At 38.5% G+C, this 21,646-nt stretch overlaps 1 protein-coding gene across 1 annotated transcript in view; it reads right to left on the bottom strand.

Moving 5' to 3' along the window:
• Nucleotides 1-4,115: 4,115 nt before the first annotated feature.
• Nucleotides 4,116-21,646, bottom strand: part of lrrc38b (leucine rich repeat containing 38b) — a 40,497-nt gene continuing 22,966 nt past the window's right edge. The window contains exon 2 of the mRNA XM_041784006.1: nucleotides 4,116-5,742. Coding sequence (XP_041639940.1) covers nucleotides 5,495-5,742 — 248 coding nt within the window. The 3' untranslated portion in view covers nucleotides 4,116-5,494. The remainder of the gene's footprint in view (nucleotides 5,743-21,646) is intronic.

Raw genomic sequence — 21,646 nt, 5'->3', positions numbered from 1 at the left:
GACCTACACGTGTGCCATATTTCCTCCATTTCTTGATGATGGATTTAACTGAACTCTGGGAGATGCTCAGTGCCCTGGAGAGGTTTTTGTATCCATCCTGTGACTATATTTTTCAATAACTTTTCTCTGAGTTGCTTGGAGTGTTCTTTTGTCTTCATGGTGTAATGGTAGCCAGGAATACTGTTTAACCATTTACTGGACCTTCCAAACACAGGTGTTTTTATTCTATAATCACTTGAGACACATTCACTGCTCTCAGGTGACGCCCAATTTACAAATTATGAAATTACTAGCACCAACTGGCTGAACCTCTGTAAGCTCAGTCACTTTAAAGGGGGTGAATATTTATGCAGTTGCTTATTTAACATTACACATCTTTATTAAATTGACATTACTTTGTAGAGATTTGTTTTCACTTTTACACTATTTATAGCCACTGAATGCGCACCCGCTCCACCAACTGAGCTAGGCTTGTGCCCCCAACAAGCTCAATTTAGTGATATAGTAGTGGTATTATTATTATTATGGTCTTTGATTGGTCAATTGCTGTCCAGAGGAGGGGTTAAGCAAATGATAAGCTGGCTACTTCTAATGGGGATGTGTCTACATTGATTTAAATCCTCCTAAATGCATGCATAAACAGTACAAACCACACATTGTTCATAAGGAAGTGGCGTTTTCAACATAATGTGACATAAATGGATCAATAACATGACAAACAGCCGTGTACCAACACATAATAAGACATCCTGAGTGCACTGGAGTCACTGTAACTTTCTGCTAGGCTTTTGTGCTTTTACTGATGTTGTTGCTTGTGAAAAATAACAAAACATAAATAAATAAGGCCACATGTATTTATTTCATTTTTTTGCAAAAATGTGCCTCACAATGCTGCACATTCAGGGTAATGACTTGTTCTGAAGGGACGCAGGCATTAGGAATTCCCTTTTATCTTTTGTGAAGCATTCTGAAGAGAGGACTCTATACGCTCATGGCTCGCTTTCTATCCGCTGCATGTTTGCATTAAGAGGCTTGACATTCTTTCTGCTTTGTGTCTCAATTTTTGCTGAAATATTTATGCCCTACAAGAATGTGGAAAGTGATGCAAGAAACCCTAGTGAAAAGGGGGGAATAAAGAGAGCCCAGGACAGATTTTCACAAGCCCCAGTGGAGGATTTAAACATACATGATGCAAATAAAGAGGCGCTCATACACATCAAGGTTGACGTTTCACTGAAGTTGTACTGAACTGTCACTACTGTGGTCATAGATGCTGTTGATAGAGAGTGACACTGCTGATGTCTGTACTTTCAATACAAGATGCTGGAAGATTTAAGTGTCTAAAAGGAGATTGATGTTTCCACTTCACTTTTCATTTTTCTAGGAACAAATCTCTTGCCCATCAGAGCAAATAACTATTTATTTAAAAGGGATTGGCCTACTACAATAAATCTGCTGTGTACAAACAAAAGGGTACAGCTAGTTTAGTTCTAGAGAAACCTGGAGAACTAAAAATCTTTGAACACCACGGTTCTTTTACTGAGTGTTGCACAGTGCTGGGTGACTTGACTTGTTATATTACCAGATTACTGTCGGATTAAAGTATCTTTTGCTGTTACTGCATTACATACAGAGAAAGTAACACGTTAGAGTACTTTTGCATTAGTAAAAATAGACTCCTTACATACCAGTGATACGGTCCAGATGGCACCTATATGCCCATTCTACTGTCAATCTACATCCCAGTTTACATCTGATAATCTGAAACTCTGCATCCTGCAAAACTGTAGGTTTATCTTTTGCTGATATGCAGTTACAGGCCCCAAACTTTACCAAGACACCAGAGTGGTGCTGATTCTTTGGGGGTTTCCATTTTTGTGTGGTCTCATAAAAACGAAGATAAATATGGCTGACCTTTTTTTGTATTATATGACCTTTGTAATAAAAAGAAAAGTAACAAACCAGCTGATTAACAAAGTTGACCCTTTATAGCTCTCTGATTGGTCCAAAGATTCATCAATCAAAAAGCCCATTGCAACTGACGCTTGGGTGCTTCCAGTTAGCATGTGCCAAGTGTTTTCAGTGTTTCACAGTGAAATTGTGTCATTGTTTTCATTTCTTAAACATGGTCAGAAGGTGTGCTTCAGGTGTCTGCAAGAGCAATTCAAAATATCCACACAATCTGGGAGTATTTCTCATACCATTTCCTAGACTCAAGGTTAATTATGAAACATTTTGGCTTTCTTTGTGATGTTTTATTACTGTTTAAATTTTGAGCTGCCAACGAACTGCAGATGTAAATTAGCGTTAAGCGAACTCTGCTACACTGCATCAAATGGCAACATTTATATTTAGTATTTAGCATGGTCCCTTTTCAAATAAAAAGAATATTAAAAAATAAAATGCTGTCTTTAAATTCAGCTCCTGGTATTTTCACCTCATCGACAATAACAAAGAATACTTGTATCTGCTCAAGGTAAGAGAAATCCTTTTAAATACTGATAAAATGTGAGGTTTTGGGGACATTGAGTAGCTACATGATTACCAGTTGAAACATCTTGTTGCTAGTTACATGAGTGATGCTGACAGCTTTCATTTAACATTAGCTAATTAGCTTCAATATCAACTTACAACTTGGCATTATATCTGGTCTAGTAGGTCAGATGGGAATACAGAAAAAGTATTTTGTTCCTCTGTAGCAGAGGGACAGCTAACGTTAGCTCATACCACTAGCATCAGGCAGTCAGTGGTTAATATGTTCAACAATTTTTAAGAGTCTGGGTTATCATCGTTAGGGATGTGCTTGATTTGCTGGCTTAATGGTAAAAGTCAAATTCCTTAGTGGTCGGCACCAGAAATACAAATCAGTTCAACCAATAATAAATGTTTTAAAGGAGTTTGGGCATTAGTCCTTGTCAAACACTCTGTCTAAACTGTAATATATGTGCCTACCACTAGTAGCCACTGTAGCTGTTCTTTATTGCTACTGCCATGCTGCCTTAAAGCGATACTTCAACATTTTGGCAAATTCGCCCATTGCCATAATCCCTATAGTCTTTGTAATAGGTTTGTTTCCTTTAGTTGTCAGTGCAAGCTGTTTTTAGATCTGGGGAGCTGATATACCAGCTGCTCAGCTAACACTATGGAGACCTACAGTATCTCCAGTTTTCCCTTATCAAACTCATCAAATACACAATCCAACAACTCTAACACGCTCACATTTCTCATTTGTGACACGTGAGGCAAAAACTCCGAACTATTATCTTGAATAAACCACTGGGCGGAGTGACACAGTGCGCACCTCAGGCAGTGCCATAGTTACTTGGTTTCACCTGGAATATTATCGGCTGGACGTAGCAGAAACGGCTTCTTCTCAAGTTTTGTTGACAGAAGTACCTGCACTAAACGTGCGCTTTTGAAATCACTCTGCCCAGCAGCCATGTCTGGAGTGTAGTTCCGGCTTTGATTTTCCTGTAAAACAACTTTGTCTCGTAATGTTCCATGATTATTTCATAGCATGGTGAATGTGCAGGCCACAACTTGTCCACGAGAGCGTTTTGGAGTTGTTGGATTGTGTATTTGATGATTTTCATGAGAGAAAGCTGGAAATACCATAGTTCTTCATAGCGTTAGCTGAGTAGCTGGCATATCAGCCCCCCAGATCTAAAAATAGCTTGCACCGACAACTAAAGGAAACAAACGTATTACTAAGACCACAGGGGTTATGGCAACGGGAGAATTTGCCACAATGTTGAAGTATCCCTTTAATACTTTCTAACCTGATGTAAACAACACTAAACTGATAGCATTGATAGCAACTCCAAGGAACAGCACAGTTCAGCAATATCTAAATCTAGAAATAGGGATAAATTTGCATGTAGGGCTGTGTCAGGTTATACTTGCATATAACAAAAGCAATGAGTGACGATATTCAGCACAGGAATGTCAGTATTAATCTGCAAACTGCATTGAAAGCCAGCGGCGCTAGCATTACTAACATTAGCCACATTTTGTAAACTAACTTTACAGTGTGAAGTTCGTTTTCAGAATGTGCTTCCCTGACTTTAGACTGGACAGCTGATTTCTTTTTTTTTTTTTTTTTTTTTTGTGGGAAATTATTTGTCTATGAATTTCTTTAATCCCCATTCACCATACTGTTGTTTCTATTAGAGGGGGGCCTGGTGAGAAGAGCTTATGTCTAACCTAGTAACATTAATCAAGCAGGGCAAAGCTTGACACGGAGTCACTTCCTGGTTCACTGGTCCACTTCCTGAACTAACATGGTATGTTACCCTCTCTAATAAAAAAAAAAAAAAATTGGGGGTACTCTAACGGATCACTTTGTTATGTGTTTCACCCAACACTGTTAAAATGTGTGTATCTAATTTGGCTCTTGTACTGCTTCATATTTAGGAGCTATCCCTACCTCAGTAAATAAACATAAACCACAATAATCCTTAAATGCAGTCTCTCCTAACCCTAATCTTTGGCAGATGAAGACAAAACCAGTCTACATAGTGTAATTAGGGGCTCGCCATAATTAGCTTCACCATATAAAGTGCATTATTTGACACAATAGTTCTACTCTATTTCAATACCATATTTGCCATAATTTTCAAGATTATACTGTTTCTGGATACCTCTCTATACAGCTCACAGTTCTCAATCTAAGGAAAAAACAGTACATCCTTTAGATTTATAACATTTCTTTGACTGTACATTGTTTTCTTTTTGTACATAAATTTGTGATTATATAATGAATATACTGCTTACAGATCGTGTAGACCCACTGGGAATGTCCTGCCTACAGTATGTTAGCTACCTACCATCTCGCCATTGTCCAACTCCTTCTTGTTCAACCCTAAACCTCTGCATCCGTCTAATTTTACATGCAGAAGCAACAACAGTATTTGCCTTTTCTGGTGCTTGTGAAACACTTTTGGATGTCAGTGAGAGATGCTGTCCACAGAAGACTGTAAATGGCAGGATATGCCAGCATATCATGTTATAGGCAGTTAAATACTGAGGTCATTGGTCAGTGTGACATCCTTTTCCTAAGAGATTTAACAATTTATCACAGATGAAGCCCCAATTCATTAGACTCCAGTGCCTAGATCGATCACTTTTTCTAGGACAAAGACGTTTCTATAAATCTTTTGTGTTTTTATAAATGTGTTTACCTTGCTATAGTTGCCTGTAGGCCTATAACACTGAGCCATAAACATGACTACTGGCTCTTACAGCCATAAACGTGATTTCTACGATTTAACTCAGCACGTAGAGCAGAACTCTCACTATCTTTAAATGGCTCATTCCTTGGGAATGTCCTTGTTACCGTGTTTCCAATGTCCACATGCCAAGACAACAGCTGCACCCTCACAAGGACAAGATCCTGCCATTGAACCATCCTGGATATTCACCAGGGAGGGAGCAGCATACTCTGTCCTCTCATTGTTTGAAGTACCGGGACAATGCTGGCCCTTAAAAGAAAATCTCACTCCTCACTCTCCTCCTCATCCCCCTTGGTGCCTTTACTCCAGCGTTGGAAGCAATGAACAGTTGAAGCCAGGAAAAAGCTGGTCATGATGGCCACCACAGACACGGAGATGCCAGAGAAAATGATGATGAGCAGGTCCGTTAGAGTCAAGGTGGCCTGGCACTCGCGGAAGCTGTCCTTAGAGAGCTGGGTCAGGGAGACTCGCCTGCCGTCCATGGGGAGGGAGCACTCGATGCCTTCCACTCCTGCATTGAAATAGGAAATAAGATTAGACAGATTTACTCGACCAGGGTCACAGTGAGTTAATAATGTTATTTTTATGGGCTTTTAGAGAAATTTATTCACAAAGCAGAACTCTGAAAGTATCTTACAGTTCCCGCTCAGTACAGAGCAGTATACTGCAGCAGTTGAATTTAAGCTGATACGTAATTAGCCATTAGACGGATAGCTGACACAGCTCATAAGGGTCTCCACATTGAAAGAATTTCAATATAGCCTCTATGTGTAGCAGTGGTGTTTTTACTCTATATTATGAACAAGGGAGCCATTATTTCTGAAGAGGCTTTTCTAAACTGAGACAGACTTGGGAAAGGAGTTGGACGGCCCAGGCAAAGACCAGCTACAAGCAATTTTAGCAACTGAATAAAAGATACTGAAGCATCTTTTTCAGGTTTATGTAATGCATGCCAATTTACAACACGGTATTCGACTAAATCATGGATCTAATTTGTACAAAGAGGTTCACCTAGTTATGATTTACTTGGTATAAAGAATGGCAATGGAGGAAAGTTAGTATTTTACAGCTCTAGATGGATCTGTACGCTGCAATTATCAAGAGAAAAATTCTACATACATTGAGTACAATTCCTACACTTTACAAAAAAAAGAGATTTCCACCACAACTTAACTGATTTACCTGAAGGCAATCAGTATAATAAATTATCCAGTCCCTCAGACCTCCCAGCATCTAGCTTTGTCTAGCCAGATTGAGGGAGACAAGAATATAGAGGAGTCTTGTAATTTTGTTACAGACATGCTCTTGATTAATCTTGCAGATGGATCCACTCATTTTCGTGTTTCTCACTGGTGAATCCATCTTGCAAAGCTCCCATCTCAACAGTTTGGGCCCAGTTAGAAAGTGACAGGACCAATCAGCGGCAAGGGGCAGTACTTTCAGGCCTGGCAGAGTCATGACGTAAGCAAGCAGTGACAAGAGACTGCTGCGACTATGGTGGAGGTTAGCGTGGATGCTGCTATAGCGTCAGTTTTATCAGAACTCGATGGCATTTCTTCGTTAAAAAAGAACAAAGAACAGCAGTGAGTTGTTTTCTTTTCAAAAATGACAAAAGTCTTTTTTTTTTTTCAAAGGCTCTGCCCTTTCCCAAACACCGTCTGTGGGAGGTTTACCAGATGGATAAGTGAAACAAATCCATCTGGATGTGTGTTCAGACCAACAATCATCACAGTCAGTCTGAGCTGATCTGTTTCTATTGATTACTGATGCTAATTTAAAGTGAGTTCTTATCTTAGTATTACCTTTAGAGTAACCTCCTTGAGGGACTCTATGTTTGTAGTTTACATCCCACACATTGGGTAGTTGTAAACAGTCTGAGCTTTCTTGTATACCCTCTGATGGCGTCCTCCATAGCACGATTGTGTATTGGCATGTATATTTACAAGAATGCTCATGACAAGGCTGGATGCACAAGCCCAAGGTGAAACATCAAGTGTATCTCCAGCCTTACTTTAAGGTAACGGGGTTAGTATCTAATGCAGTTGAAGTGTAGTAGATATCTTTTTATGACATGTATTAAATTTACCATGTATCGTGTTAAAACAGGACACCTTTCCTTGGAGAAAAAGTCTGGTGTTGATGCTTGGATTGAAATCAGATTTTACCCTTGTACACTCTGGTTAACTTCATTTCCTCTTGCTCTGATATTTTCTCTGTGAAGTTGTTGCTGCCAGTGGAGAGAAAATGGCTTAAAGACAATCTGGAGAGGTGTTTATGCTGTTTTTACAAAACAAAAACAGAGTAGGTCCATTTTATTTAACCTGAAATGTCTTGTTTGGAAAGTAAAAAACTCAGAGTTTTGTGTTGTAAATGATCTGAATTTCACAAAACCCTGCAGAGTGGGAGCTGATTTAATAACTGTAAGGTCAATCAGAAGTCTTCACTCATCAGCTGAAGTTGCAGCGTGTATACAGTACACCCACCCACAGCATGACTGCATCTTCACTGTGGGAACAAAGTCAACACAGAGAGAAACTGTGAAGCACAGTGATACTATAGTGGATTATATCTGCTGCATCTCCTGTCCACAACAATGTGAAATTATCAGCCTTTCTGCTTTAACAAGGAAAGATTCTCATCCTAGTGTTTCTGTGATGAGTGTGAGCTGCTCTAGTTTGTTAGCCTCCCTCCCTCTGCCTGTAAACAAGACAAATCTCTAAGCATGCGTTGTTCAAGGTTTACAGGATAAAACAAACATCCGTCTGAATCATTTTAATTTGAGCTGCCAGCAGGACATCATAAACCGTCTGAGAATACTTGTCCTCATTAAACATGGCTCCTGGTTGCGTCTCAAAAATTTACTGATGTATGTGTAAGGGGCACCGTCTGAGACGGGGGCACCTTGACCAAACTCATCTCAAGATGAAAGTATAATAAATCAGATCGTGCTGCTCGCCGTGTCTCGGTCACTTTCACATAGTTTATTGTCCCGACATCCTTTCAGAGGAACAGGACGGAGGCTGCATCTCTAGAGGGACCATGTCTTCCTCTAAAGTCCTGATTACATGTGGGATCAGTCCTCTAAAATCACAGCTGCACTCATTCATACTGACAAATGCAACTAGTTTCACTGCCTACTGTATTAACCACAACTTTGAAGCTTTGACAAGCCAGTAAATCATGCATGCCTCATAATGTGCATGCTCTGAAAGTCTATGAAGACTGCAGATACCTGCATATTGTCAATGTGTTGGATGACAAACTAGACTTATTGCTGTGAATGTTAGCTTAGAGGTGGGATGAGCTGGAGCCTTGCAATGTGGGTGGCTACTTTCCACAGAAACTGCACATGCAAATGCAAACACACTTGGCTGGACAGTCAGCACTATTTTCAGCAAGCTTTTCTAAAATGCAGAAGAAATAGCTCCTCACTTGAGTCATACTGGTATATTCAAAAGTCAAACTTTTCTTAATTATAAACTAAACCCACTGGAATGTGGTGTAAAATACTAAAATACATCTTCTAAATTAAATAGTTTTATTTTGAATTTACAAAAGCGTGAGGGAAACTTTTAGAAATAGAAGAACGTCTCATTTTAGTTTCTCCAGACTGTGCAAACCTTGGATTTTGATTGACAGCTTCCTGTGTTTGCATACAATATGGCTTTTGATGCAGGTTTATGCATTTGGAATTTGGGTCAAAATTCTAAAGAGAAAGTAGATAGTGTAATTCTGTAATGCATATTTTTGCTCCACTAGACTCAATTGAAATGCAATATCAGATCAACCTTACAAACACATAGAATTGAACATATTTGGTTTTTTTTTTTCTTTGATACATTTAAGATCCTTGAAACAATGTGCAATTACACCATATTTCACAAATAATGACTAACTATATCAATTTCTTTTTAGAATACTAACACTACGACATTTTTCAAAGCAAGGGAAATTCCAAGTTTTTAAAATTGTCTTATACATGAAAACATGTGCTTAACAAACACATGGATGCAAAAACAGAAGAAGTCAGAGATGGGCGCAGAGAGTGAGAGTGAGATTGCAAATGAATTGATATCAAATACAACTTGATTTTTTTGGAATAATCAAAATACTGTGTACATTTGTTTGTTTGTTTTTTTGAATGATAATTTAGCAGGAGAACTCACAAAAGAAGTACACAACTCTGCAAGTGACTTCAGTAACTTGAAAAATGAAAAGCATTGGCTGAAATTGTGGGAAACCTCATCAATGAAACAAATAGATCAGGCTTTTATTTTGAAAAGCATCCTGGAAGTGTTACAGTATTTTACATTCAGGCCAGGGATTAATTGACTGGCAGCATGCATACCAGGTGTAGTAAATCAACTGTGAAACACAGCAGTTGTCAAGTGTCAGTACTTTTTTGAGGTATTACCATTTGTTCTCAGTCTCAAGAGCAAACTACACTCATGTTTTCATCTATTATTTAAGAATTAAACAGTTCAGTCCAATATTCTCCTCACTCAGGCACAACACTTCCCATAATTTACTGCCATCCACTTAATTGTTGTTGTCTTGATGGAGAGGCCCTTTTCTGTGCATTTAAACTGCATTGTAAATCATTTTTTACATTTTGACATGTAAAATAAGGTAAGTACATAAAAAGTAAAAATGATCAGCCAATCACAGTGAAAAAAGACACTAAACAGCATCAAAGTGTAGTGTCAGGAAAAAGACATAAGGGAAATGACTGAATTGGTTATGCTCCTGCAGTTGTAGTTTTAATGAGCTTTGTAATTTAACTCCTTTAAAGCTTCATAAAAGCTGGTGACACTAATCCCTACAATAAAAGACTCTCACATGTCCTCTAACAACTAATTAGAGGCTCATGCAGGTTGTAAAGACACAGCAGTACCACCCTGACTGGTCAGCCAGTACCTCACTGCTTATTATGGATTACTACTAAAGTTTAACATTCAGCGAAACAATATGTAACTTTTCCACTCTGATTTACTATTTTTAAAGTTGATCCAACAGTACAATAACTGTTAGGCAAAATGTGGAGTTTTTGCAGGTTGCCTCAATTGCCAACTTTTGGCACCCTGTAATTTTGGAGGCAGTGGCGCAGTTTTCTCACAAAAAGTGCATAAAGCATGATGGCACTACTCACAGCCTTCAGCAAAAGACGCTAGTTAGCCCATCTCAGCTCTGAGTGGATGCATGTTAACTGTGTGACAACTGCAGAGTGTCTGCTCTAGCTCATTCTGTCAAAGCTTTCATACCAGACACACACATATGTGCTGTGTGTTGGTTAGAGCTATCTTGATTCCAATACTAGTTTTGGAAATACATCTGATGCTGCTTAAAATGCAGGTATTGGTATCAGTGAGTACATGTGTTTATGCACCAATCTGATTCTGTTTTGTTTAACTAGCCATGCTAAATGTTAGTGTTATAAACCAGGAATCGATTCTTCTTCGCTGCTGGAAAACATTGCATACACAAGCTACCATTTTGCATGGCATTCATTATCCTCTGCATGTGTTCATTAACAAAGCTTCTAGACTGACATTGTTGTTCACTACAAACAGAGACAAAATTTATCAAATGTTAGATAACTTTTGGACCATGAACCATAACCTCTTACTTGTTTTTCCACTTGAAGTGAGCCACTGGGCCGTCCCAATGGGGCTATCCATGTGTTTAAATCCCTTACAGCAATATTTCTAGTGAGCTTGGAACTTGGGTGACTTTTCAGGACTTTAACAATTAACTGCCTTTTTATCCAATTTACTCTATTTTTGATCATTTATTATCGTCAGCTTGAATGCTGTCATATTGTTCCCCCTTTTTGAGGTTCTGTCAGCCAGTGGCAGGCTGTTCCATCATCACGTCATGATGCCTGAACAGAGCATAACAGAGAGAGTGATAGAGAGAGCCTGTGATGCACCCCTTTGTGTTATTCTTACTTTAATATTATTATTATAACAGAGGGTCTACATCATGATTTTATTTGTTGAGCCATGTTCTGAGTCAAATGTAGGGCTTAAATAATTCGCTTGTCTTCCAGACTACGGGAAGTCCAGAAAGTTTACATCAGTATCAGATCAGTACTCGGTATTGACCGATACCCAATGCTGTGGTATTAGAACTGATATCAGGAAGGAAAAAATGGTACTGGAGCATCTCTGTGGTTGGTTGCATCTCCCTTCTGACACTGCACCGTCTTTCATCATAAGTTTTATCTCAATTAATCTCCCTACAAGTTATTTGATTGATTGTGTAGCTTAACTGAGCAGGGGAAATCAGAATAACAGCAAGTAAGTTAGGTGAGTATGGTTTCTCCCTTTAAATGCCAAACCAGCTTTTTACTTTAAAAAGCATAAACATGGAGTGTAAATGTAATGTGCTTATCTTCCTTGTGGTAAAAGAAAGCTTCACCAGCAGCTGAAAGTTAGAGATTGACTTTATTAGACTAATGCATTTCTGCCTGTGGCATTCATCAGGGTTTTCAAGAAATTGACAAATTCTACTGATGTGGACATCCACATCTGCTAAGACAAGGTAAACATGGCTTTCTATTTATCAATTTCCTGTCTATGCTGGATGAGAGACACTGCAGCTTGTGGTAAAAAACAGGTGAGTAATTTTTTCTGCATAGATCAGGCTTTTGAGATGCAGCGATCATGCAAGCAGTCTGAAAGTCATCACTTTTTAAAATGCAACCAAAAGAAAATCAAGTTGGGACACAGCCACCATACACTTAGTCTGAAATGACCATAAGAGACAGAGGAGAATGGAGCAGAGAAAGCTAAGAAGAGAAAGTGAGAGAGCAAGGAAGACACCTGCCAAAACTGAGAGAAGAAAATTGTCTAAGCCCAGTCAGGGTCCCAGGCATTCATAGAAATAAATAACTTCATGTGAGACCAAACAGTTGTCTCTTTCTTCAATCTTCTCATCAGCTTTGGAAGTTTAGAATCTTACAAGCCTATGTTGGTCAATAAACCTCAGTCTCTCAATGAGGTCATTTGGCTACGGCTGATAGACATAATGGCATAAAATGATAACACATGTTTCACATGCCATTCATCCATCACTGTACAGTAGAGCATCTACAGCCTGCAAAATCACCCCTAAAATCACATGAAATCAGCCTGCCCACATTGTTTTTGGCACTCTGAGATAGTTAATAGGTACTTAAGTACACCAAAGGATTTCCCACGCATCACTGCTTCAAACGGGCATTTACTATAAAAAAGGCGACCCGTGAATTTTCATCTCAAATGAAGGTCGAAGTGACCACAGTCTTTGAAACAGAGTATTTTGCAAATAGAAACACCTTGAATGTACTGATCTATTTTCCTGGTTGTCATCAGTGTCTTTTGAATTCAGCTTGTGTTTGGTACTCTGAAATGTTTACGATGATTTAATTTCAACCACAAAAGCTGTACAAGTAGAAGATAATTTGTGCCCTGTCCTCTCATAGAGCTAATACTCAAGAGTTGCTAGATACCAATAGAAAATGTTAATTACACGCATACATAAAGTAAGTATTACTTCCAGCGGCGACAGATGGTGCTGATCATTTGGGAGCATTGTGCACTCAAACAATCTGCACTTAATTCCCCAAGTCATCTAAACACTTTTTGCTATGACTTAATCTTTAATTAACAAAAATATAAATATTCATTATTCAAGGCAGAATCATTTCCAAAAATATCTGGGCACTGTGGCTGTTAAAAAGCATGACTCAACAGGAGTTAATTGTGCATTTGTTGGAGTCTATTTTCAGATGCAAATGAAATGTCTCCCAGTGCAACAATGGGGCACATTAATGCGTTTTTAATAGTTTGACAATGAGAATGGAGGTGTATGGCACAGAGGAATCAGCTTATCAAGCTTTGGCTACACATGCAATAGCTTTTGTTTGAGGAAAAAATAATAGCTTTTGCGGGGACAGAAAAAAACAATAAAAGTTTACTATGAGTGGCGTTAGCCTTTAGATTTTGTTGCTGATATGTGACAAAGTCCACAGCCTGTCAGTCTTATAAAGGTATAACTCATACCTCATCCACCATAGAATATATAAAGACATTACAGCATATTATAGAGCAAGCCCATAGGTATATAAACCTACAATAGTTGTCTCAATATTGGAAATGCCATCTCAAACTGGCTTTGGATCAACCAAGTGGTAGGGCAGGGTTGACAAAGGCCTTAAGCCTCCTGACTACTGAATCGTCCACCTGTCAGTCAACTCTAACCCGGCCCCTGCAATGCAAATTTTAGTCATAAGTCTCAGCATGAACACAAGGAAAATTTACATTTCATAAAACAAGGCAGAGGAAAAGGTGTTAAATATGCAGGAGACAGCCCAAATTTGGAAGTGGTCGGAGACATGCTCCCCCAAATTGAAAAAAGAAAGTAGAGTAAAGAGTCTGCACTTTTAGATGTCCCTTATTTTATTAATGGCTTTTGGAGGTGTACAGGCCACAACCCATCTTAACACATATTCCCCAGAATCCACACTGAGTCAGGTCACTTTACTGGTCATGCACCTCAAAAGGTCAAACTATTTGAGTTTACCCCTTTCTCTGCCTTTGTCCCAAATTTTCTTTTTAACTTATCAGGGCCTTAAGTGGTATTTTCAAGCCATTTTATAAAATATGAAACAAAACATCTGAAAGCCTACATCCATTTAATACATTATTGTTCTCAGAATGTCCTCATTACTTGGACACAAACATGCTGAAGATCATTTCAGTCAGTAATATATGTCATAGATTTAGTCATTTATTGTAAAATGCAAAAACACAATTGTACTTTGTGGGGAAGATGCTCCCCGGCTTATTAAACTGCATGCTGTGGCTTTGAAGGGAGTAGATTGTTAGAAACCTCCACATAGATACATTTATGACAATGAACTTCAAATAAATAAAATTTAGATCTTCATCAGTCTTTACCATGTATGCATGAAGTTAATGAGGATGCTTTAAGCCAGAAAGGAGGAGGCTGGGGTGGAGGAGGCAAAGCTTTGCTGGCAGAGGCGTGCTTTTATTAGAATAAATGAGGCAGGTGTCAAAGAGAAGGACAAATGTTAAATCGCAGTTAATCTCAGGATAGTTGTAGTTAATCACAATTAACTGCACCCTGATTGACACATTCCAAAATTCCACTATTTCAAATATTTAATAGTTTTTGTTTCATTTTCATTTTTTTTCTGTCTCAAACTAGGGTTAGTTGACTTCTACTAAAAAGGTAAATGTTTGATATCACAAGGTGTAGATGACTTCTGACTTACCCACTGAGCTGTCAGTGAGCTTTTTAAAGTGAAATGAGACATTAAAAAGCAGTGGTGGAAGAGGATGCAGTAGCTTAACTAAAGTTTGTTGAAAAGGACAATAAAGCATCAGTGCACTAATTGTAGATCACAGTTAACCATGATTAATGTGATTAATGATGACAGCCCTACTAATTTCACATTAAAGGTCACACATACCCTTTAAAGACAAGTTTATATTGGTCTCAGAGGTCCCCAGAACATGCCTGTGAAGTCTGCTGCTGAAAAACACTCCAGTATTGGATTTTAGGATTTTTGTACATCTAGACAGCCCTCTGTTTCAGCCCTGCTCAGAACAAGCTGTTTCTGTGTCTTTGGCTTTAAATGTTACTGAGCTGTCTGACTCCGCCCCTCTCAGGAAATGGATGTGGCTTAATGGATGTAGCTCTCCTGATCAGGAGAGGAGGGCGTAATTTTCTACCAAGTGGGGAAGGCCAAACAAACCTGGGGGCGGTGCTAACTCCTCACATGACATCATGAGGAGAAAATTTGAGAACAGCTTGTTTCGGCACACATTTTCTGAAAGGTGGAGAAAGAGAGAGAGGGGAATTTTTCTGGCAGTTGAGGGGATTGTAGACAGGCTAAGGGCACATATTTTTGTTAGAAAAGTCTGAAAAAGTGATTTTTGCACAATATGTCCCATTTAAAAGACTCATAAGCACAACATTTACCTTTCTACGGTTTCTTTATTTCCTTTTCAATCCATAGCAAGTTCATTTATCATGGTAAAGTTAATATTATAATCTTTATTCTCTCCAGAGTTTCTTATTTTCTTTCAAAATAAGAGCTGGTCTATATCAAAACTTGAAATCAATTACCTTTAGTGTATGACAGTACAAATATAAAAATGTAACAAAAATAGTTTAAAATGCAAAGAAGTGGACTTTCAAAAAATGTGAGAAAAATAAGAAATTCTGAGATAATTACAATTTAAACAATTTAATTGACTGCCCTAACTTAAACAGACCACCTTGTTCAGAGAATAAGCTGGGATTGACTGTGAGAGCTAGGAGATAATAATTAAAATCATGTGGCCTTCAGCTGGTTGCTGCTGGACATGTCTGCCTTGTTCTGCATAAACACCAAGCTTCATGTAAGTGGGAACAGGGAGAAGGCCAACCTCATCTCCACCTCTGTGCCTTCACCTAGGATAACTAAAAGTTTGAAACCACATTTCTGATATATCAGCCACAGTTACTTGGCTTCAAAACTCCTTCTAAAACCAATGGATGATGTCACTGAGTCTATGTTCATGTTTTAGACAGTTCATACTTTTGCAGCCAGCCTTAGGCAGAAATTTGAGGAGGAACCACAGTTGCCACTTGGTTTGAATTAATCAAAGTTTCATTTGTTATAAATGGCTGGTATTGTTCCTGTCAGAACATATTGAGAGCATATACACAGGATAAAACCAGGTTCCAAGAACTAGAGCACGAGCGTATGCTGGACAAGCTCCACAGAACAAATCAAATAGACTTGGATGGGGATCACATCCACTGAGTCAGACACAAACCCAGCACCAAGAATGAAGCTCCGCACTGATTGGAAGCCAACACAAACACTCCTGGTGCAGCCAAAGAAGAATTCAGTCCATGTTGAGCATATGTTGTAGGAATCAAATGATTAAAACACAGTCACAGCCCACTACTAAGCATCTGAGTGGCATGAAAGCCTCCTGGGGAGGCCACACTGAACTGCTCACCCTAAAATAATAAGCAGAGATCACTGATTTCAACTCAGTTGTGAGCTGAGGATATTTTTTTTAAATCTCATAATCTAAAAACAGTGTTGCATAAGCAACCATATGGCTCACACTCTAAAAACATTAGTTCAGGTTCCAAATTGAAATTTGGCTCAGCAGGGCACTCAGAGAAAAGTTTGCTCTTACTTTAATAGTCACCCAGTATTATGATAACAGCAGCAGTTAGACCTTGGACTTAAAACCACCCTGAGCATGATTACTCTATCATAATGATACTGTGTTGTCAAATCAGTATGGCAATAAGGTAAAAGATTCTGATTCAAGTAGAACAACTTCAAGCTGACATAAAAAAGTCACATGCAAATACAAAAATGCAGCAGCATGCATTTGTAGAATATAAGCACAGCTGCAGGGCCCCTAGTGAACAAGGCGATTGCCCTGAGTGGCAATAAGCATGAGAAATAAGCCTCCTGTAGGCATGGTGAACAGCTGATAGATGCCAATCAATCTGCACTTGTCTCATCCAAACTCTGCCTCCTGCCACAACTCTTACAAGCCAATGTAAGCTCCTTCTGTAGGGACAAACTGAGTTTCTATACAATGTGTGGATATGTAATCACAACAGCATGTCCTCATGACCAAAATTATCGAGATCCAAGTCCAAAAAGGACAATGATAAAGGACTTTGAAAAGAGACACCTGTTTAAGATTTATTTTCTGCAGGGATGCAAGTATGAATCCTAATGGCTTCTAGGTGCTTTCATCAAGACCCCTCACCCTGTTCACAGATCAATAGATCATCATTCACCACTTAAAATCAAGAAGAAGCCACCAGCATCCCCAGATCAAAGCTAGCCTGCCATTAAAACCAGTGTCAAGTCCAGTAGCCCGTCTTGAGTTTGCTAGTGGCACCAGCATTTCATTCCTGAAACTGATGAAAAAAATATTATTTCTATTTCAGAAAAGCAGCAGTGAGAGCATTTATGGATGTGAAGATGCATGGATGTGTGCATGAATAGATGCATGGATGGATACTTTATTGATCCTGCAGGAAACTTAAGTTTCAGCTGTTCCAAGGACAAAAAGAGAGGGAACACTTTCTATGCCCCCCTCTCTATAATGATTTCTAGCATATTATAATTATACTTATAACTATGGTTATACAGCATTACATGTGCATTGTAACACATTACATTAAAATATGCATTAACATTAATCATAACTAGTTATAATGCCAGTGTCTATAATGAATTATAATGTCTTCAAGTGCATTTAGTTATAAGTCATCATTATGGAAACTGGCATTGTAAGGCATTATAAATAGTCATAAATGCTTAGAATTATGCTTCTACAGCATTATTGGTGCGTTATAACACATTATAAGTATACTTATAATATATTATAATGCATTATGGAGAGGGGGCCATAGAAAGTGTTACCAAAAAGGTAAAAAAAAAATAAAAATAAATTAAAAAAAACACAAGGATGGATGCTAGTAAAAATTGAGGCTGCCAAAAGATTAGATTACAATTTTTAATCGCAAGTAATCTTGGTATTTCTGTAGTTAACTGTGATTAATCACATCCATTTTATTCCACTATAAAATGATGCTTTTTTTTGCTTTCAAAACTGATTTTGTGTCATTTTGGATTTTTCTACTGTCTCAATAAGGGTTGACTTCCTGTTCAGCTACAGACATGCTTTTAGAGTGGCACTTTAGGTACATGCTGGATGGATCATGAGGTGTGCTGTAGAAACTGATGGATTGACTAGAACACGAGTTATTTGTTCTGGAGTGTGCAGCACAGACATAGTATGTGGAATTTGAGGGTAGAGTAGACAGACTGATTAACAGAGATAAAAGAATTAACAGATAAAGTCAGTAACAACCATTATGACACCTGATAAACTAGTGCTCAAGATTCATCATTCCTTTCAGTCTAAGCTGGTCTGCACATTACAGGACAAACTGACCCGAATCTGATTTTTCTTCACTCAAATCTGATTTTTGTGACAGTTTAAAAAGCACAAATCCATTAAAGTGAATGCGTAATTCTGATGTAGACAACACTTTAAAAAGTAAAGCAAAATAACCCACATTTGACCAAAAATCAGCAGCATGAAAGGTTACAGTGTTTATGCAAACAGAGAAACCAATACTGAACTTGCTTTGTAATCTATCCCTCTAGTCTTTGGCTCTGAGACTGTTCTGCCTACCCCTGCCTGTCCCAGATACTTCAATTTTAACGTAAATGAAATTATCTTGGTGAACACACAGCTCCAAGAAGAATTCTTACAAGTGTTACAGGATTAAAATATTTACTGTGATCAAAGAGTTCAAACAAGACAGTGTTCAACTGAGATATAAAACCTACACTCTGGATGTCTGAGCTGTGTTTTAACGCTGTATACTGCCATAAACTTAGCTCTATTATGTTACAAATGCATGCAACCTAAAGAAAAACACACAGGATTTGTATGAAAGGGTCCCAGTTTTAGTCTGAGGCTGCAATCACACAGTAAAGAACTAAAATCACAGACTTGTGTCAGTCTATGAAAGGAGGAATTACTGAAAAGCTATGGCGTTTTGCCGAAGTGGAGCCTTGTCAACAAAAACATAATAATAGTTTTCAGGATGTCAAGCATTGTGGTGCTACAGGCAAAAAAGTGTCCAGACTTTGTAATCTGACATCGGTTTAGAGAAGAAGCAATCTGAAACTAGGTCTGATATGATGCCTCCTTAAATCCCAGCATGTGAAGCTGCTTTATGCCTGACAGTCTAACCAACTACAGATTAAGAGGAGCTCCGAGAAAGCTTATGCCAAGTACGTGTGGAGCTCTAACGCTTTTATTCCCTCTTAGTGGAAAAAGACACCAGGATGTCAACAAAGTGTCAGCAAAATGGCTGCAATAATTCCCATTGTTGAAGCATTTAAAGGTCCTCTGAATGTTCCTATCAACGTTAAAAGCATACACTGTAGAAAATACAGGATGGAGTCTGAGTGGCATCATCACTTTGTTTACAAGAGCCGTCTCCTGACTGCATTAACCAACAATCTCCTCCTTTCTGGGTTTTCTTCCAACCCTGCATTCTGTAGAGCAGTGGTTCTGAGCCTTTTCAGCCCACAACCCCCAAAATAGAGGTGCCAGAGACCTGGGACCCCCACTATGACTAAGGGTGGTTGAACACAGCCATGCAAATTCAAAAATAGTCATGTGCAGACATGGCCATCCATGGGGGGTGGGGAGCTTTCTGGGGACCAGCTATACTGGGGGCCAAAGGTTTTATAATGAATTTATGCTGTGATATCTATACTTTTGTTCCTGAATATTAATGACTTTTATCACAGCAGCGAAAATCTTTCTTTTTTCTTTAATTCATTTGTGCAATAGTATACATCCATCTTAAAAATGTAAATCCCTCTTCTTAAATGGAATAAGAGACAAAAATGGCTTAAAGAAGAAAAAACAAACATAAAAAGTGGTAAAAGTGGCTAACAGTGAATATACTGGCTGTAATGTGTCAGAGTTTGGTTGAAACATTGGTGAAATCAGATTAAAAGGTGGCAGAGATACGTTTAAAGGGGCAAAAATGGGTGGCAAAGGTGGTGAAATGGGATTTAGAAAGTGAGGAAAATTGGTATAAACCGGCCAAAATGAGTTAGCTGAGGCAGAAGAAAAGGCAGAAAGTGGAAGAAATTGTTTAGTCTCACAAAAAAGGCCATAACAATTTGTGAAAGTGGTTAAAATGGGCAAAAATGTGCATAAATGTGGTGAATAAGGGTTAATTCTGGCAAAAATTGGTCAACAGAGGTAACAATAGGTGGAATGAGGAAATAATTTGTTTTGAAGTGGCAGAAATGGGCAGAAAAGTGGCAAAAATATGTTAGAAGTATGGAAAAAATGATGAAAACAGCTTTAAATGTGGTAAAATTGGTGTAAAATGGCAAATAATTGGTAGAAAGGGCCAAAAGAGGCAAAAGAGGCTGTGCAAATTTTGCAAAACTGATGAAAGCAGCAAACAGTAGCAAAATTGGGTGGGAAAAGTGGTTAAAAAGTGGCACAAATAAATACTTTCAACATTAGAGCCCAAATAATGGGAGGGCCCAGTCTTTGGTTTAGGGGCCCAGACAAATCTGTTAGCATGCCTGAGTGAGGACTTTCTCTATACAGATTTTCTTAAACATTACTTGGACTTCAGCATAAATCTCATCAAATGACCAGGCTTTTATTTTATATTTAACTAATTTCATCCATATATTTTCACAAAAATTTATAAAACATAGGCTTAGTTTTTTAAGGCATCTGGCAACCCCCTCTCAGTGTCTTGCAACCCCCAAAGGGGACCCAAACCCCACGTTGAGAACCACTACTGCAGAGGTACACCTCATCAGTTAGTGCATCAATTGAAAATTACTGTCATCAATTTTTAAAAAGTAGTTTAAAACTTGTGCCAATTGGAGACCAGTCGACTACTTTCCAGTAGTCAAGCTTGGAATCAACAAAGTCCATCCATCCATTCAGTAGAAAATCTTTGTGTGCCAGGTTTGCAGTTCAATAAGGATGCAAGGTCATGTGCAAACTACAGATCCACTCCCTTATTGTCAGCTTATGTTGCTGCTTTCTCTTTTAAGTATGACTTTCTATTCTTCCAGCTCATCCATGCCATGGCTGCAGCAATCCGTCACATCTCTGCTGCCACCAAGCTCTCAGAGCTTCGTCATCCCATCAGCCAGACAATGTCATCAGCCACACACCTATGAACACTGATCAGCTTCCTCATCAGACTCAGATAGCATCAGTCATCTCCCCCTCCACCCCAGACTTTGCAGTTTGATCAGTTTGTTTACTTATTGGTTTATTCATAAGATGACACCACCTGTGTCTGAAATAATGCTTATTTACAGATGATTTAAAAATAATACTGTATGTTAAATGTTGGCATTGATTCCTGTCCCTTCTGACTGAACTGGTATCAAGCACATAAAGCACAAAGCTACCAAAGACACTGGACCCCTAATGTGGACCCTAACATGAGCTTAAAGAAAATAGTCTAATGAAATTTAGTGTCAAGTTCTACACAATTCTTAGCTGACCGATAAAGGTCTTACTGTGAAAGTTCATAAAGACAGTGATATGATCATAACCTGACTGTTTTACATGCCAATTTTACGGGATTTATTTCACATCCATGTGGGCAACAGCCCATACATGGTGAATGGAAAGGGCATCATCAAAACAAGAAAACATATGACACAGTTGGCGTGACACCCAACTGTTATCAATATTCACTATCAGTGGAGCCAGTTGGTAAAATGACTACTTGCTACGACAATAAATATCTTTCCAACCAAGAAAAGCTTTTAGTGCAGTTACTTGCTCTTCCTTTAATAA

Source organism: Cheilinus undulatus, linkage group 3 (genome assembly GCF_018320785.1).
Source record: "Cheilinus undulatus linkage group 3, ASM1832078v1, whole genome shotgun sequence".
In the NCBI taxonomy this organism is placed as follows: Eukaryota; Metazoa; Chordata; class Actinopteri; order Labriformes; family Labridae; genus Cheilinus; species Cheilinus undulatus.
Note: the sequence above shows the minus strand (reverse complement) of the source record. Positions and strands in the feature narration are given on the sequence as shown.